Here is an 18,810-nt window from a genome sequence, read left to right as displayed (position 1 = left end):
AAACAGAAACGCAAAAACAGATGGGCAAGAGCTTGAGTCCTATTAAACTGGTCAATCCAGGGCTTTTTCCAAAAACTAATTGCAGATTTTCCATCAGTGACTTCATTCACTATTATTTCCATGGTAATAGCAAAAAAAAAAAAAAAAAAAAAAAAAAAAAAAAAAAAAAAAATCCACCAACAAATTCATTAGTTCAGGGGAAAACCAAACCACCATGGTCTGTCTTGTACTGGATCCCCACACAAAGCTGTGCATGCCACACACATGGGCCTGACCCAGACTGCTCTGGGCTCTGCTCTCCATGACTCTGGTGAATGAAAGTGCCTGACTTTTACAACTGTCTGAAAGTAAATTTTAACTAATAATTAATTTTAAAAAATGTTAGATAGCAAGTTCACTTCTGTAGTCTTGGGGCAAGCTATCTCTGTGATAATTGAGGTCAAAACTTTTCTTTGACTAAAAAAACCTTACAGAGTTTACTGGGTTCATTTGCAGAGTTTTAGCTCAGTGAACAGCAAGAAACAGTTTGTTCTTTTACATATTTGACAAATGAAGTGTTGAGTATGACAAGGCCTGCACAGTGTGTGAGGACAGTGTATGTTGCATGAAATTATTTGAAAAACAGTTTAAATTAAGTATTTAATGGTAAGCCATGGGAATTTTGAAAAGAATATTTCCCCTCTGGATCAGACTCTTTTAATGGTCAGATGTTGCTCCCTTAAAACACAGCTCAGGAATTACTTTTTATTTATTAACCTAAGTTAGGGAATAAAATTTCTCAAATAATCTGGTGTTAGCTAAATGAGACCCTGGTGTTGGGGGCGCTGAGGGCAGGTGGCAGCACCCAGGCAGTGTTTTTTTGGGGGGCCCCAAGGGAAGAACAGATAATGGCTCCAGCCTCCACCCTGCAAAGCTGAATGGCCTGACACTTCCCTGCACTGCTTTTCCCCTTTCCTCCTCATGGCAGCCTTGCTAATGAACTGAAAAGGAGCAGAAACATGTGGATACAGATCAGCTGCAAGTGTCCATGATGGAGACATGGTGTGTACTACTGCCAGGCAGCTTCACTCTGGGCCAAGTTGGTCTTCAGTCTTCAAGAAAGCAAATACTCTTTTATCTCATATTGGGGTGGTCATAGGCTCCTAAAAAGAGCTTAAATTTTTTAAATGTTGTGCAGTATATTGATTTAAGGAGTCCCACAGACATAGGGGAGATGTAGGGTTGCAAAGCACAGCTTTGTTCACATAAGCCACTGTCTTAGCACGTGTTTTGAGAGCAGAGATCTGTCATCAGCTGCCCTGCACACCATCGTGTCTTCTTACCCATCACAACCAGAGTCTGTGTCAACTGAGCTCCTGCATCTCTCTCTTCTTTTGTTTCCTTTCAAATATTCAGGCGCAATGTGCTGAGCTTGTCCTCGGGAATTGAAGATATTGGTATTATCAAGTGGGATCTAGCACTGTGTCTCCTCCTCGTCTGGGTGATATGTTTCTTCTGCATTTGGAAAGGAGTCAAATCCACTGGGAAGGTAAGTGCTCTTTTACCCATGCTAAAATCATTGCAGTTAGAGATGTCGGGAATACTAAGATGCTGTTCTGGAAGATATTCACCATTTCCTGGAAAAACCGTATTTTTCCATTGAGTAAGAGAATTCAACTGACTTTTGGGGGTCATTACCAATGTCCAAAATGCCTGTGAGTCAAGAAGCCACTACTGGAAGGGCATCAAGAAGCAGATACAGAGCTTGAGCTCCACTTCAGCTCTCAGAGGACGAACATCCCACTGATGTCATGAGTGCAGAAGGTCTCAGGCTTGTGGTGGGTGGTGCTCTGCACTGTGTGTCTGTGTTCTCACTCCAGTCAAGTTCATCCCAGTGCAGCAGGATGGATGCTAACAGAGCTGTGGTAGGGGTGTTGTGGAGGAACAGCATTTTTGAAATGCCGCTCGCTTACGGAAGAGCTCAGGGCTAAACTTAGGTACTTGTTCAGGAGCATTGTCACTAACAAACATCCTGCATAGCTTGTGGGTTTCGTCCCATCACATGCTCTTCAGAATCATGTTTTCCTGTAAAGGATAACAGTTGCATCACTCCTGAACATCCTGCTCCATTGCAAGTCTTGGTCAGTCACTTGGTGTGAAGCACAATACCATTCCCCCTTGCATTCAGTAGTGTTTTTATACCTGTTTTCGTAAGTTTTTGAAGCCATTGTGTTTGTGTAATTCTTAGCTTTCAAAATTGTTGTTTGACGCAGTGTTCAGATTAGTCTGACAGAGGAGGAGGAATCTCAAAATACTAAGTTTCCCCACATTTCTTCTCAGCTAGGTGGAAGGAAATGACCCCATTAGTGCCCCTCCTAAGAAAAAGGCCACAGTGTGAATTTATCTTTTATAAGTCCCCAGAGAAGTCAGGGGGAGAAATTCCAAGTGCCTCAGCTGCAGAGAGAGCATCATTTAGTAGGTTTAGCTTGTTGCACACTGCAGAATCAACCAGGAGACAAAACTTTGTAGGAAGCCAGACCTCATGAATTCAAATGTTGACTAAACCACTTGCTTTACTGCAGTTTCTGCCTTGCTTTCTGTGATTTTTATCAATGGGCCTCATTAAAGAGCTGGTGCCTTGCCCTGGATTCCCTCCACCTTTCCCCCAAAGAGCAGCTTCCACACTTGTAAAGCACATATTGACAAAAATGTTTGTTCCTCTATTCTGTCTGACTGATGTGACTCAGTGAGGAGTTTGTACAAGTTTTGTAGTAAAGGTGGGTGCAGGAAATCTCCTACAGCAGCAGAGTGGAAGTGAACATTTCTCTAGCACCTTTGACAACCCTGGTGTCTGTTCAGAAAAGGCTCTGGTAGCAGAGAGAGGCATTCCAAGCTCCCTGTGGTATTCCCCATGAAGATAAAAGGTTGAAAACAGGTCTGTTAAAATCAGATATCTAAAAATCTGTGTTCTCTGCAAATCCAGCAAAATGGTCTCATGTCTAAAGCAGGGTGGTTGGTAGGAATTCACTCACTGCTCTCTGCGGCGTCGGAGCTCGTGCGGGTGTGCAGCCAAAGACCAACAAAACCCCTGGAAAGTCTCCGGTTGACTCCATTGACTCCATTAACTTTGGGGTCAAACAAAAGTAAACTGTAAACTCTAATGGAGGACTTGAATTATTTGAAAAGTTGAGTTTACTTTAGTAGAGGGTTGTTTATAGCACTTCCCTGCTTTCCAGCGTGTTAATGGCTCTTTGGAGAGCAGGGTGGGGGGAAGATGTAGCTTTAAAATCTTTTAGTTAAACCTTTGGACAGATGAATATGAAATCATGATGAAAAATATTAGTTATGCTTAAGTTTTAGATAATGTGCTTAATTTTAAAAATTCCTGCAGCATTGTGAGAGAATCTCTACCTGCAGTACAAAGACCTCTCTGTGGGTTTTTGTTCATTCAGTTCCTGCAAATACGTCAAAGCTTTTTTTTTTTTTTTCCCTTTGAGAAGAAAACTTTGATTTTTTCATAGTCCGGGCTTATTTTAAAAAATAAGAAGGTGCAGAAATCCTCCTTTTATCCTGGTTTTGGTGAAACTAGACTAATGTGCAATACATGTTATTTGTGGAAAATATACAGAAAACTCAAAGAGATAATTAGAAAGGGCATTATGAAAAAATTTCCTTTCCTTCTATGAAATCAACCCGCTCTGTGAATTATTATGGCAATGTAGGCTTTGAGTTCTCGTTATTCTCAGAGGACACACTTATGAAGAAAAATGGAGCATCCTGTGAGCTTTGCAGTAGTTAAGCAAATTCTGGAAAACTAAAACACATTTTAACTCATGGCAGCAAACTGTAATTACCTGGGGGAATCATCTGACTCCAAGAAAAATGCCCTTTCTTGGACAGTAGTGACTGTAGCACAGCAGTTATATAAAAAATGAGGGAAAGCACTGATGAGCAAAGAAAGCAAAATGTTAGAGGTCAAAAAGTGTGGGTCTAAAGATAGAACTGTCCAAATGCAAGCTCAATTAACCCTCGTGCTGGAGATGAAAGCAAAGGGCTCTTTCATCAAATGAATGAGGAGATAACAAGAAGAGAAGAAGTAGGCTGTTATTCAAAGAGAGTGGGAATAGAGGTTAAAGATAATGAAGACATATTTTCAGACTGGATGAATAGAGCCTTAGTTTCCAATAATGATGTTGCTGAATAGGCAGCAAGGGCAAGAATGAAGTTATAGGACTGGAAATTACCACTGTTGTGGCTGATGCCAACCTGAAGGGCTTGATGTGTTCAAGGAGATCAGGAGGGAGACACAGGAGCAAGGACAAAATTACCTTCACCTCTGAACACAGTTCCTGGGGAGGTTGACTGTAGCAGTGGGGCTGCACAGCAAGGTCAGAGGTAGCAGCAGAACTTGCGAAACAGTTTGCTGTTTGGAAGTTGTAAAGTTCCAATAAAGAATGAAGTAATAATGTTTCAGGGGCTCTCAGTGAGTAAACCTTTTCACTTCCCTGGCAGAGGTGCACTTGTCATGTGAGGAGGACAAACACAAAGGCAAAATTTGAACAAAGTCATGAATTGTATAAAATCATGTCTGAGTGATGTGACCATTGACTGGAGGGATTCATGCATTGCCTTCAGGCCCAAGGCAATTGGGTGTTAAAGACCATTAAACTAAAAGTAGACACAGAAACTCAGGTTGGACCCTTATTAGGTATGAGGGGTCTTTGAATTCCCATTGTTAGACCTCTCTTGGTTCTGGAGCTTTGGCTGCCACAGAGTAAACATGCCTTTTTTTCTTATTTCCAGGTAGTGTACATCACTGCCACATTCCCATTCATCATGCTCCTTGTTCTACTCATCCGTGGCGTGACCCTGCCTGGAGCTGCAGAAGGCATCAAGTTTTATCTTTACCCTGATATCTCACGGTTAGCTGACCCACAGGTACAGAACCAGGAGTGGGGAGCAGGATGATTTCCTGTGCAAAGGGGGATGGTGGAGGGTGATGGTACTGATGTAATGGCAATCAATTTTTTTTCCACAGTCTTTAGAGGTCCAAATATAGCATGAACTTTAATGCTGGGTTATATTTTGCAGAGCTCTGCTTGAGAAGGTCACTGTTAAATGTGTTAATGCATCTTTCCATGTGTATGTTTGTGTGTGTATGCGTGTGTATTTTTTTGTGTCAAAGGACTCTGAGGCTGTAGACTCTGTCCTGTTACAATCTCAGCTTTCTTGTTGGTAAGGTAAGGGAGATGCATTTTTTTAATGAGGATAGTCTTTAGTTTCAAAGGAGAGACATGTGAGCTTCACAGATGGAGCAACAAACGACGACTGTGAGTACCAGTGTCACTTATCTCCCACTGCTCAATAGGAGAAGATTGGGAGAGAAGTGAATAAAATTACAGGAGAATGAAAAGCTATGCAAAGGTGGAGAAAATGCTTTCTGAGGCACAGGAACTGCTGTTTGATTAGCCCTGGCTAGCGGGAGCCAGGCTTACTCTTCTTGTATAGGTAGAAATTCTGTCTGTGGTCACAGAGTGCAAGTATGGGACACTTGAGTAAATCAGCATTGTTTCAGTGTTCATGTGAGAAATGAAAAAAATACAATACTCCCCCATGAAAAAAAGAAAAGAAAACAAGGAATCTTTGAAAATAATAAAATGTTTGTCACAGTGATAGGAAATAACATAACATCTGTCTTTGCTATTTCTTTCTAATGAGTATTAGGTTAAAATAAAACTCCAATGGTCACTAAAGGACTGAAGTAGAAAAAGGGTAATTGAAAGAAATATCATGAAAATTTGGTTCATTGTCTAGTCTTGTCCTCTTTTACAAGACGCTCTTTTCACATGAGACATTATATTTTGTGATTTAATCTTCTTTTATGGGACCCTATCATTTTTATGATCTACTGTTAGCCCTAACCAGAGTGTCAGCAGATAATGTGGAAGAGGTTCATGTGAGCTGGCTGGCAAAAGCATCACTCTGAGGAGACCATAGTTTCCTCAGTCTTCCCAGCAAGGTGCTAGGAAGTGATGGTGGGAGGGAGGAGGTAATGGTCCTCAGTCTACATTCGCACTTACTCAAACTCCTTGGTGGTTTCCACTGGTGTTAGCAGACTTCAATTTGCAGAAAGAAGAGAACAGATGGGATTCAGAGGATGTGTTTTGATAGCTTGCTATGTATTTACTAGCCAAGCAGTTCATAGTGTACAGTTATTTCACTCTGTATGTGTTTTTTTAAATGTAATCAGGACAAAGAATCATGAGACCAAGATCAGATATGTATCTTATAAAGTGCATTGTATTTTGCTTGTTTTCCCCCCACCCCTATGGCTTTTTATCTTGCATTTGAACAGGTACAAAAACAACCAGAAAGCTAGAAAAATAAACAGACCAAAGTGATACACAAACCTGTTTCTCAAGCTTTTCACATCTTCAGTTTAAGGAATCTGTCGGCTGCCTCTAACTGAAATGAGTTGCAAGAGAAATGAGCAATGTTATAAATACTTCTGCATTTCCTATTGCGCTGAAACACATTTATTGCTGCGCCAACAGGAAGGATCAGCTGAATGACTAAGAAACTACAAATACTGAACATCTCTGGGGAGGGGAAACAGGAACTATTTGTAGAGATTATGTTCTTCTGGGTTCTGATGCTAACAATTCTCTTTTCCTTGTGAAAGCCAAATTTGCAAATGCATTGTTCTCTTTCCCTGTCTCCCTGGTCCTTTAGCTTTCACCCTCAATGGAAACAATTATTTTGTTGATTTTGCTTAGTTTGAATTGTGTGTGTGTGTTGATTATTGCAATGCAACAATGCTGGTAAATAACAGTATTTCTATCTTTCCCTTTAGGTCTGGATAGATGCAGGGACACAAATCTTCTTCTCATATGCAATCTGCTTAGGAGCAATGACTTCCCTGGGGAGCTACAACAAGTACAAATACAACTGCTATAGGCAAGTTTCCATCCAAGGGGGTTTAGTGTTTTAGCTAAATTATGTAAATAAAGTAGGGACAATGGGTTAATTTTTTTTTAATTAACTTGCTCCATGACATATGTGTGACTTAGGGACTGTTTGCTGCTGGGATGCCTGAACAGTGGTACCAGTTTTGTGTCTGGCTTCGCAATTTTTTCCGTCCTGGGCTTCATGGCACAAGAGCAAGGGGTGAACATTGCTGATGTGGCAGAGTCAGGTACGATGGTGTTGGTGGCAGTGGTGGTGGGCACTGCCGCCCAGCGTGTGAGCAGAGTTCTGCAGACTCAATCAGCTAACATCTTAGTAATAAAACAGAACAAGATTTCCCATAATTGCCAGAAAAAATAAGCACGTTGTTGATTTGGGCTTTAATCTAGAGTAGTGAGGGTTAGCTGGGGTTCTACTGTTTGATTGACAGGGCAGCAAACACATTTCCTGGAGTATGCTAATCCATTTGAGTTGAGATTAGAGCTAAGATAACTACACCATTATCCAGTGTCCAGAATGTCATTGATTCAAGAATTTATTCCATCCTTTTCAGACTACCTTTATTTTCATTCAAATGCAAATTGCCAGTGTTTATGTATTTTTATAGCTTAGTGTTGCTTGCTCATGGCACTAGAATAGGATTAGTACCTTGGCCTTTTGAAAGGACACACAGACACATACATTCCCAAATCTCACTGAAAGGCAAGAGAAGTTGGAGAACTCAATCTCCAGGGTTTTGTGGACCATTTCACCCACAGAAACTCTAGGTGTTGCAATCCTGCACTTGTTCTCTGTAGCGTCAGTGTGAGGTTGACAGAACTGTCAAAGTCCATTTTGAACCCTGATGTACACTTAGATTCCTCCCTTATTTCAGAAGTGTCCTTCCCATTAACATTCACCTATGCACATGCAGAGGTAGAAGCTCAATCCTCATAGCTTGTGACTGTATCTCAAGCAAAACAGATGACATTTTTCCTCTATGCATTTCTAATCCATGAGGGCACGTGTAACCATGTGTTTTCATATAGAACAGACAGATTAGTTGGGAATTACCATGGAAAAATAATGAATCAGGCCTTGGCAGCCATGAGGCTTAAAGCTAATCAGATTCTAATAATAGCAATGTCACCTGAGTGCACATTTGATATTTCTTTCTAATTTTTTGAGCACTTTTAATTCACCTGCATAGAATTGGAAAGCTTTCCTCTGCAAACATACTGTTAAAACGAAAAAGTCAATATATCTTCTAATCACATGGCTCTGGGAGTTAAGTCTTTAAGAAAAATGTCTCACTTCACAAGGGCTAATGAAAAACTAATGACATTGATGGCACCGCTGGATTCTTGGGTGGCTGCAATTGGCATAGCTCTTGCAAGTGCAATTAGTAACAATCTTGGCCATAAAGCTTATTTTGATTGGAGGTTGATTGCTTTGTTTGGAAACAGGAAGCAAGGGAATAATCCTATTGAATGAATCATAAATAGCCCTATTTTTTATTTATATGTAGGTGGATCAATTCCAAGAGTAGTATTTTTAAATATTTGTACATTAGGTTTTTATCTGGTCAATATTTGTTCTAATTTTTATTATATCTCTGATAGAAGCAGCTACATTCCTGTCACCTGACATTTCTAAAATTAAACACTTCTATAGTAACACTGGATTGTTAAGTAATCTTTAAACACAAATTAACTTGCTTAGTGTTTAAATACTTTTTCCAACACCTCAAAAAGCATTTTTTTAAAGGAGAGTTTAATAGCTCATTATAGGGACAGCAAGGGCACAGGCTAGCATCTGAACTGGGCTTTTGATTTTTTTTGCATATTTTGTTGTCTACTCTTTCATTTAAATCCATGTCACTGATGGCCAGAGATTGCAACTGTCTCACCATGCAGTGGGTGCCCATCACTGCTGGTCTTTGGCAAAGTCCTAGGGGACGTTTTTACGTGACAGCAAACACTACTGAAATTATCCAAAAGTACCCAAACCACTTCCCATGTGTTTTCTTGCTGCTTTTCTCAGAGAGATAAGTGCAGAGCCACTGAAGACATTTGGTCCCCCTAGGATGAGTGTCCCAGGACCTGCATGGGGCTCTGGGAGAAGTTTTCCTTGCTTTTTCTTAGCACAGGAGGATTCAGCAGGTGCTTGAGCCTCTGTTTTCTGGCCTTGCCCTTTTTGGTTTCTTTTGATGCAAGGTCAGGAAAAAGCAAGCAGAGGTGCTGCCACTTGGCTGCAGCACTTGGCAGAAGATGTTGTTCGCAGGGCTGAGACCCCATCTCCACCCAGCGAGTTAAATTTCTCCTGCCCTATCCATGACACCATTTGTTTGCTTTCCTGAAAGCCACAGGAACATGAACAAATTTGCTGACAGCAGAATCTCACGGTCACATTTTTTCCCAGTGCCAAATTCAGTGTTGGTGCCATGTGCCTGGGACACCCTTGTCAGCCAGGGCTGGCTCCTGCTGAAAGCACTGGTCACTGCTGGCCTTCACTGGCAGGTTTACTCAACAGTTAACTCAGACTTCTGACTCCTGAATGAAAGCAGATTTTAAACAAAACAGCTTCTTTTTCTTTTCAGAAATTCTTTTAAAGATAGAGAGGAAAGCAGTGGGGGCTCAACAGAACCATAGTGAGTCCTGTCTAATCCGTGTGGCCTCTGTTTGGCTGGAAAAAATACTTTACCACCCATGCAATTTGTAGCACTGTTACACCAGCACACCAGCACAAGAGTTGCTTTTTTTTTTTTTTTTTAATTCCATTTGCAAACAAATTCAGATTAAGCTTGTCTGACAATAGTGCCTTGGGTTTCCTGGTGCCTGCCTGGTCTCTGCCTCTGCAGCTCTCCAGCCATGCCACAGCACCCCATGGCAATCGGCCAGTGTGTGGGCTGGGATCGTAGCAGTGCTCCCTGGCTTTTAATAGCAGCCACAAGTGCTTCAATTTTGCAAAACACTCTGCAAAACAACAGGGTTTCAAATTAAATACAAATTTTAGATTATTTATGTTTCGGTTGAGGGATTGCCAGGAACATTTTCTTTCACATGGACTTTTTATATTTCAACACTTAGTTTCAAAGGAAAAGCAAAATTAGCTCAGGGCTTAGGGCACTTGGTGTTAGTTGGTATCACAGTGCAAGAACAGTTTCACTGGCCAAAGCATACAAATTGCAGCAAATTTTGAGGAGAGCAGTTTTACATCTGTCTCATCAATTGCACAGATCAGCTGCAAATGCCATCTGTTAGCAGCTCTCCCTCAGAGAGGATCTACTGTATCCACTGAATTAAGGGGGAAAAAAAGCAAAGCTCCCCAAAATTTGAGACATTCACCAATTTTTTGGTATCTTCTGTCATATAAAATCTTAGTTGTGTTTCATTAAAATAAAATTAGTTGTTTGATTGTTGGCTAATTTGTATTTATTTATGTTCAAATATTTTCAGTGACTGAAAGTTTTCTTTAGTTTGAAAAAAAAAAAGTCATCTCATTTTACCTGTTTCTCTTGCTTCTTTTTCTCTCTTGTTGGAAAGAAAAGTGGGAGGTAGGAAGAGCAGTGTTAGAGATTTTTCTGTACAGATCAGAGATAAGATTTTTTTTTTTTTGGTCCCACATTGCAGTGTCTTTTAAAAAATCCTTTTCCCATTGCAAAATTACGTGAATCCACTTGAAAACTGGCACTTTGAAGGCTCCTCAAAGTAAACAAGCAGATGAGCCAGGCATTCCTGGTTTCACTCTGAACTGTAATCTGCCCTCAGAATTTTTTGTCAGCCTCACCAAATTTCTTCATCTCCTCTGAGAGCCTGCCATAAATGCAGTTGCCAGTGTTCCTGTCTCCCACTATTGGAGGGCTCTTCCTCTCTCCACAAAAGCTCTCACAAAGGACAGCTGATAGCACCTGGCTCCAGGTGAGGGTGCCTCTGGAGATGAGCACTGTGCCTGTGCTCCGTGTGTGGGTATGAGTGAGGTGACACCTGGTCACAGGGCAGGCCAGACCCCACCTAGAGAGGAGCACTCCACACTTTGGGTTCCAGAGCAGAGAACCTGGGCTCTCAGCCCCAAGCAGTCAGCCACAGCCCCACTGGTCCTCCTACACTTGCAGCCCAGCCTGCAGTTGGGGCCGATGATGGTCATGCTCAGTGTCACCATGGCATGACCATGTAGGCTGGCCTGGGTATGGGCAGATGGTGTAACAGCATGGGGAAGCAGTTTTACACAGAGTGATTTCACACCCCAGCAGTTCCTAACAGCAGTTTTCTCAATTTTTAGTTGATAAAATTAAGAGTAGCCCGATCACTCAGTGCAGCAGGAAGGGTTTGCAAGGAGAAGGAGCAAACTCCTTGGAGTGGAAAAGCCATGCAGGGTTTGGAGGTTGCATACAGAGGGAGGCAGCGGTTGCACTAGTGAAAATCCCAGGGAATGTTTATAGCAGAGTCCCCTTCCCTGCATGCAAGAGAGTTTCATCATCGTCATCTTCATCATGACCATGTGGGTTAGCAGTGGGATTCTGCCATTCCCTTGGGTCACCCCTTGTCCCCCCGCCCCCAGGACTGTCCTGTGTCTGTGCAGGGCAAGTGTAGGACACCTCCATTATTGGCATGTTTGAGACAGATGTTAAAACTGGAGATCTGTTAGCACTGGCCTTGGGGGTTTGCCCGTGGTTTCTGCTGTAGTCATGCGTGCTTCGATTTCAGATAAAAGAGCCAAACTGTTTCATTCCTGGTATTTCCAGCTGCGTTTGGATTTATCTGAACGGAACCAGGCATTCCTGAATTTGAGGGTGGCTACCTTTACCAAAGAGCTGGTACTTACTACTTTTCTTCCCTTCCCTTCCTCCCTCCCTATTCTCTCTTTCTCTAGGTCCAGGCCTGGCCTTCATTGCCTACCCAAAAGCTGTGTCCATGATGCCACTGCCCACCTTTTGGGCAATCCTTTTTTTTATTATGCTTCTGTTGCTTGGACTGGATAGCCAGGTTAGTACAATGGATAAGGGATGTGTGACTTATTGTGTCAGCCCTGCTCACTGAGAAAAGCTGGTTTTACAGGCATGAATTAACGAGAGAATACCTCTAATGCTGCTTGACAGGAATTCATATGGGTTGCTTTTTAGTGTAGGGGCTGCACTTGATGAATCTACGACCGTTGATTCATAATATTGTGTTGCTCAGTAAGTCCTTGTCATCAAGAGTTAGTAGGGTCTATCCCACTAGGGCAGTACTTCCTAACCTAAATTTCACTCCTAGTCTGGCCACAAAATACCACCATTTTGGTCACAGTATTTTCTTACTTTGGAAAAAAAGCTTAATCTTTTAAAACATAAAGGACTGCAGTAGTCTGTTCCACAGAGTCCTTTGTGCCATTGTGAACACCTGCAGGGTGTATACACCATCATTAAAAAACTAATAATTAATTGCTACTACGAGTATGGGTTTTGATGGTTGCCAAGTGCCAAAAAAGAAAAGCAAAGTCAGCATGAGGTACAAAAAAAGCACATAATGTTTTGTACAGTATATCCAGGGTGGCTACAAGAACAGTGAGAGGACAAAGCTGCAGCCTTTTTTGGTGGCCTTGGGCTTGGAGGTGCTGAGCAATGTGGGATCCTGCTGACTTTTCACGTCAGCAGCATGCATTCAGTACCTCCAAAGAGGCCAGAAAGCATCTCAGATTCCAGCTGGACTAATTTTACAGCACACACTGCTATTAATTAGTGAGCATGGAAAAAATCAAAAAGTTCAGTCAGGAAGTTAGGTTATTTTTCCCAGTGGTTAGCTGTAGGAATGTTGGACTAAATACTGCCAAGGAACCTGTAAATCATTTCTAAACAGTCTACTTACAAGGAAACATGGATGACCAGGGATTATGCAGTAACTACGCATTCAAAATTGCCAAGGTTTTCTGCCTTCAAATGTAAAGTCATTAAGATTAAATATATATATATATATATGTATTCATAAGGATGAAATGTTTCTGTAGCCTAAATGCTCTCTCATATGAGGAGAGCTCTGTAAATGGAATTTTTACCCAGTTGTTGTGTACTTAATCTCTGACATTTTTTTTAAATTTCATTTGCTCTAAATTTCTCTTTATGGCCTAATCTTTGAACTCTAGTGAGCAACTCTCAATTGCTCCTAAGTAAATGTGAAAGTACCCAATGCTGTGGTTCAGCAACCCTATGCTTATGCAAATTGGAAGCTGTCTAGTAATTTTAAAAAGCTCCTCACTGTGCAGAATGATTAAAACTAATTGGAGCGCTTAATTTCTCTCCTCCACCCCTCTGGTTTTTTGGAGTGCAGTCAAGCAGGTTTCTGGAATGCCAGAGCAGTTTCAGATCAAATCAACTCAAAGGAAAGGGTTGCATTTAAAAAGAAAACTAGTTTTACACAAGTCAAAGTAACAAGACAGGAGGCAGTAAAATTTGGTGGAGGACAAAATCTGTTTGCAGAACAGTCTGTATTTCCAAAATAGAACTTCAGGAAATAGGGTAGGGTTGTTATAGGGCATTTCTGGGTGCTGTAAGAGCAATGAGGTGCCAGGTAGGATAATGCAGCTTTTTCTGAAATAAGTTCTGTCTTAGGCTTGCCATGATAAGTTATTAGTTAAGAGGATGTATCTACTTAAAGTGAAGATCATTTTTTACAGAGGCAGCCTTGATGGATACCTCCAATCCATATCCTCGTGTCTTCAGTGAACTTGGTGCTTTTGTACCTTGCCAGGTTGAAAGTACAGATCAGTCAAGATCCCTTCCATGGTTTTACTTGGGGAAGTTCAGCAGTTGCTTTCTTCCAGCTGCAGAAAGATCTGGTTTTTAATTAACTTTCAACTTTTATTCAGATCCAGTTTGGGTTATTTGTTTAACTCAAGTTACACAGTTGTATAGTTTTCCAAAGACAAGTATAAATAAAGTTATAAAGCGAGATAAAGACCTTCAGCTCATTTATTCAGAGCTTCATTTTTGGTTTGCAAGTGCAAATAGTTTCCCAGATCATTGAATGTGGACAGTATCCCACAGTATTTACAGGGCTTGTATTTGCTATATGAACAGCTCCATTATTGCTGCAGAAGTACCCAGAGCCTCAGTCAGAGATACTCCTCTCACAGCCCCACAAAGGACATGTTCAGTCAAGAAGAGCTGCTGTTTCACATCACAGTCTGTTTTCTCTTGGCTGGATTTTCACTAACAAGAGCAGAATTATATAAAATTATGGAATTAACTTATCAGTATCTGTGGTGTTTCCTGGCACATCAGAAAAAGTCTGGGAGGTACTCTCCTAGCTTGGACTTTTTTGAGTGTTTTCCCTCTGCCTCTTCTTTAGCATCCATCCTGTGTTCATCAGAACAGTGACAGCATAAAAGCCACATAAGTGCCTTCCTGTCATCAGGCACATAAATGCCTTCTTCATCCTTGTGGCTTGCATTTGCAGAGCCCCTTTTTAGCTCATAAGGCTTCTAGGTAATAAAAAGAAATTCTGAAAGCTTTTTTCAACCTGAAAGCTACCCCCACACTCCAACCTTGGGGTTTCAAAGGAACAGTTTCGATTTCACAGAGCACAGGGCTGGAGTGTTGCTGGGGAGGGTTTGTTCAAGCAGGAGCTTGGATGAGCTGCATGGCAGGTAATCTTCAAGTAATTTCTCCACTGTTGTTTTCCCCCTTTAGTTTGTTGAAGTTGAAGGACAGATCACGTCATTAGTTGATCTGCACCCATCCTTCCTAAGGAAGGGTTACCGACGGGAAATCTTCATCGCTATAGTGTGTTTCCTTAGCTATCTTCTGGGACTAACTATGGTGACTGAGGTAAGTAGTACCAGTGCTGCAAATTGCCTTCTTTTTTAGCCATTTTTCAGGCCAGTTTTAGCTATGATTGAGACTGCAAAGAAATAGCGACTCAGGGAAGAAGTGCTTTTTAGATGGACAGAGCATCTTTCATCCCTAGATCTGAAAGCATTTTGAATGGGAGTTAAATGTCCCTTCCCTTTTCAGTCACAGGAACAGAAACATGAAACCTTGTTAAATTCAATCTGATCTCAGGTACCAGTCAACATGAGTATGAGTATTAACATCTAGTTCTAAATGATGAAACATAGAGGAAACCTTCAGCCGAGCACTTTAAGAACCCATCCAGTGGCATGCAGGGAAAGAGATTTTTATCTTAGTTACACAGATTTGAATTAATTAAATACCACTGGGTTTATTCTAGTATAAACAAGACAGGAATATGTTCCAGTGCCTGCACTGTTGTGATATTTATCTTCAAAATAAAATCCAAGTCAGATTTTAAAATCAACTGAAAGAGCATGACTGTAGGAGGTAAACTAGCACCTGTAACAAAGATGCCCAAACCCCACAGTTTTTCAAATGAAAGTGCAGTGTAGAAAGAGTAGAGTCTAACAGCAGAGTATAAATAGAGTTATAAAACAAAAAATGAACTATTTTCATGAAAGTAACCCTTTCACTCAATAAGTAAATGAAGACCCTCCTGATGAACTGACTTTCATATTTAGTCTTTTTAAGGTATTAATGTTAGGAGGTAACCATTTGTTTCTTTAAATGCCCATCCTAAAATACTTGTAAGAAAGAAAGATTTAAGTGTCTCAGTAGACTATATTAAGTGGCTTAATTTTGTTTAATCATTGTCTTGTTTGGAGTTATTCCTGTAGTAAACATGCATATTCCCTGGGGAAGGTAATGCCAAATATTTACTTTACCTATTTGCTAGATGCTGCTTCTTTTTGGGCAGGAGTCAGTGGGATATGTTGGTACTGGGAGCTGGGCCTGAATTCTTGGTTGTTTTTGTTGTTTTTTTTTTTCTGTGGGATATTAACCAATTGTGTCTCTCTTTTACAGGGTGGCATGTATGTTTTTCAACTCTTTGACTACTATGCAGCTAGTGGTGTATGCCTTTTGTGGGTTGCATTCTTTGAATGTATTGCTGTAGCCTGGGTTTATGGTAAGTGAGAATCCTTTCATCTCATAACTTTTTATGAATCAGTGACAATTTTTCTAGCCAAATATATAATCATCAGCCACCCCAGAGCCTTCTTCCCAGCAACAGACACATGCCATTAATATAAATTTGCCCTGACCTCTTGGAGACAAATTTGCATCTGGGATGAATCCAAACTCCAGTGTTTTTTTACACAAAATATGAGTATTCTTCCATTGCTAATTAATAAGGGCACAATTAAGCATTTTCATGTGTTAAGTTTAGAGGTGAGAGTTGAAAGTGTGGCCAGCCGTGAAAATTTTTGTTTGTCTCTCAGAGAATTTCTTTTCAGAGCTGCAATGTCTGCAGGGACAAGCCAATCAAACAGAAAGTACAAAAATAAAGCTGAAAGTATATTCTGCCCCATTACTTTTGGCAATGCCAAGCACCACAGTCTGACAGTGGCCTCTCTAGCTGCCTGAGCTGTGGCTGGGGAATCATCAGATGTGTGCTGATTAGGACTGGTTATTTCTCTGATTCTCCATGAATTCCATCACTTCAGAAGAGCAAAACAAAGTCAGATATCTGTAGAAGCAGGTGCACTGTTTGCTGTCAAGTCTTTCCCATGGTGATCCCTCTGGGAAGTTCAGAGAGAGTCTGGAGAGAGGAGAGGGGGTGTGACAGGGGTGGGAGAGATTAGCATCGCGCTCCTGCAGCCAAATAATGAGGGGAGGGCAAGATTAGAGATCCCCCAACCTTTGAGCTTTTCAAGAAAATCATCTTGGACTTCACAGCTGTGGGAAGCATTTGAAGAATACATCTGACACCCTAATTTTCACTTTAAATATCCCTTAGGGAGCCAAGGAAAGCAGTTTTAATCCCACAGTATTTACAGGGCTTTTATTTGCTCGATTCTTACAGGCGCTGATAATATTTATGATGCCATTGAGGATATGATTGGATACAGACCTGGTCCCTGGATGAAGTGGAGCTGGATTGTGATCACACCAGTTCTCTGCGTGGTGAGTACTGACCTGTGCTCTTTCAAGCCTTATGCTTGGCAGTGCTTAGCCACCTCTTGCTGCTTCTCTTCAAGGGAAGGCTGTTGCAATCAGAGGCCAATTTGCAAAGAGAAGTTGAAGGCTTGAACATACCTCTCAAATACATGATGTTCTCAGATGTCAGCTATTAACATGACAGCTCTCTAGTCTCTACTGTGCCTGCACAAATTGCAGTTGGCTACATTTAAGTGGATTTTTCTTAGGATTGGCAAAATTCTACATTTGTGAAGAGAAAACTCACTCTCCAAAGAGTAGTCCCTACTTTAAGACATAAGACTCCTAAGCTGTTGTAATATAAAGACTTTAGCAGTCTGAGGCAGACCTTGGCTTGAAGTATTTCATTAGGTGGAAAGAACATCCTGGTAGTCTTGCAGTGTACAGCAAATAGTTGAGCCCTGAAGAAGAATTGGCAGTGTACTGCAGCTGTTCAGCACCATCTCGTAGCACTCTGTCATCACACAGCAGATGCTATAAGCAGATGCAGATGCTCTTCCAATGATTGAAATGGAAGAACAATTCCCCCATTCGTTTAAAATACATATGGTATCCATCAGCTCTGCCTTTCACTGCCTGTCTTCCTCAGGGCCAGTGGTTGCACCAGAGCCCTACTGCTTTAAGCATTTTTTTGAGCCTCACTTTGTTTTCCTTTCTCATCCACAGGGGTGCTTTATCTTTTCTTTGGCCAAGTATAAACCACTGACCTACAACAAGGTCTACACATACCCAGACTGGGCAATTGGCCTGGGCTGGGTTCTTGCCCTTTCCTCCATGATCTGCATCCCTATGGTGATGGTCATCCGCATCATTCGGTCAGATGGGTCACTCATTGAGGTAAGAACAACCAATTGTCTGTCTAGAGGAGAAAGGGAGCTTTAACTTGTTGTGTTTTATACAAAGTAATGCTTGGAAAACTGCCACCTTTCCCAGGTAAGGTAAATAAGACTGTTAAAGATCACCTGTCCTCTGGGCAAACAGTAGAAAGAGAACAAACACAAAGCCTTCTGTCCTCAGATACACACCAAGTGATTTTACTCATGTCCCACTTGTGCAGCTTCCAGCTTGGCAAATCATTACCTGCACATGCTGACAAACATTCAGGGACTGGGGAGTCTCAGGTTTCTCTTCTCCAGCCCCCAGGGACACAGAAGCACCATCCTGAAAATTGCTGGGAAAGCAAGATAAAGAGAGAGAGACCTGAGTCAAACACAGTTGTGTGAAAACTCATTGAATTTCAAGGAAATTCAGATACACCTGTGGATTATGTGGCTCTTAAGCATGTCCTTCACTGTGAGGGAATAAATAAAAGTCAAACCCTCTTGACAGAGGGCTTCACTTTTTAGCTTTTTAAATTTGTGTTTATTTTATTTCAAACTGAAACACTGGATCCAGATTGCCCTGGTATTTGGAAAACTTTGTGTCTGATTAACACTTGACAGTGCAGATTCCCTCAGGTTTAGATTTGCAGGAAATCGCTTGCACTTTGCAGTTCAGTCTGGGCTCCTGTAATTTTTTTTCTTGCCCTGGAAAGTTTTTAGAGGCTGTGCAAGCATGAAACTTAGCAATTCTCTTCAAAGTTTTCAGATTAGTTTGGTTTTTGCCTAACAAGTTGATCTTAAATGCAGCTCAGGGTATTCTTGGAAAAGAAACTGGGACACTTTGGGTTAGGAAAAAAGAGAATCGAATTTAAAAAAATACCAAACCCAAACATTTCTCAGAGCACAAACACTTGCACTTGTTTTTGTCCAAGTGTTAATGGCCTTTTTCAGCTGTGGCCAGGGCATAAGTGTTAATTTTCCTGCCTACATTGTCACCATTGTCACCATGAGAGACAAGTCTAAAAGTAGCCAAAACATTGCTCAAAGACCATGTTAGGAAAGGAAGGAGAGTAAACA

At 41.3% G+C, this 18,810-nt stretch overlaps 1 protein-coding gene across 4 annotated transcripts in view; it reads left to right on the top strand.

Annotated features, from left to right (window-relative positions):
- SLC6A6 (solute carrier family 6 member 6) overlaps positions 1-18,810 on the top strand; it is a 54,976-nt gene that overhangs the window by 31,686 nt on the left and 4,480 nt on the right. For all 4 annotated transcript variants that reach the window (XM_053989147.1, XM_053989146.1, XM_053989144.1 and 1 more), the window contains 9 exons: positions 1,396-1,528; positions 4,783-4,917; positions 6,833-6,936; positions 7,050-7,174; positions 11,797-11,909; positions 14,591-14,728; positions 15,779-15,881; positions 16,779-16,879; positions 17,579-17,749. In XM_053989147.1, the coding sequence (XP_053845122.1) occupies positions 1,396-1,528; positions 4,783-4,917; positions 6,833-6,936; positions 7,050-7,174; positions 11,797-11,909; positions 14,591-14,728; positions 15,779-15,881; positions 16,779-16,879; positions 17,579-17,749 (1,123 nt within the window). The remainder of the gene's footprint in view (positions 1-1,395; positions 1,529-4,782; positions 4,918-6,832; positions 6,937-7,049; positions 7,175-11,796; positions 11,910-14,590; positions 14,729-15,778; positions 15,882-16,778; positions 16,880-17,578; positions 17,750-18,810) is intronic.

The sequence above is a fragment of the Vidua macroura genome, chromosome 13 (assembly GCF_024509145.1).
Source record: "Vidua macroura isolate BioBank_ID:100142 chromosome 13, ASM2450914v1, whole genome shotgun sequence".
In the NCBI taxonomy this organism is placed as follows: domain Eukaryota; kingdom Metazoa; phylum Chordata; class Aves; order Passeriformes; family Viduidae; genus Vidua; species Vidua macroura.
The sequence above is the reverse complement of the archived record's forward strand: the minus strand, read 5'-3'. Positions and strand labels throughout refer to the sequence as shown.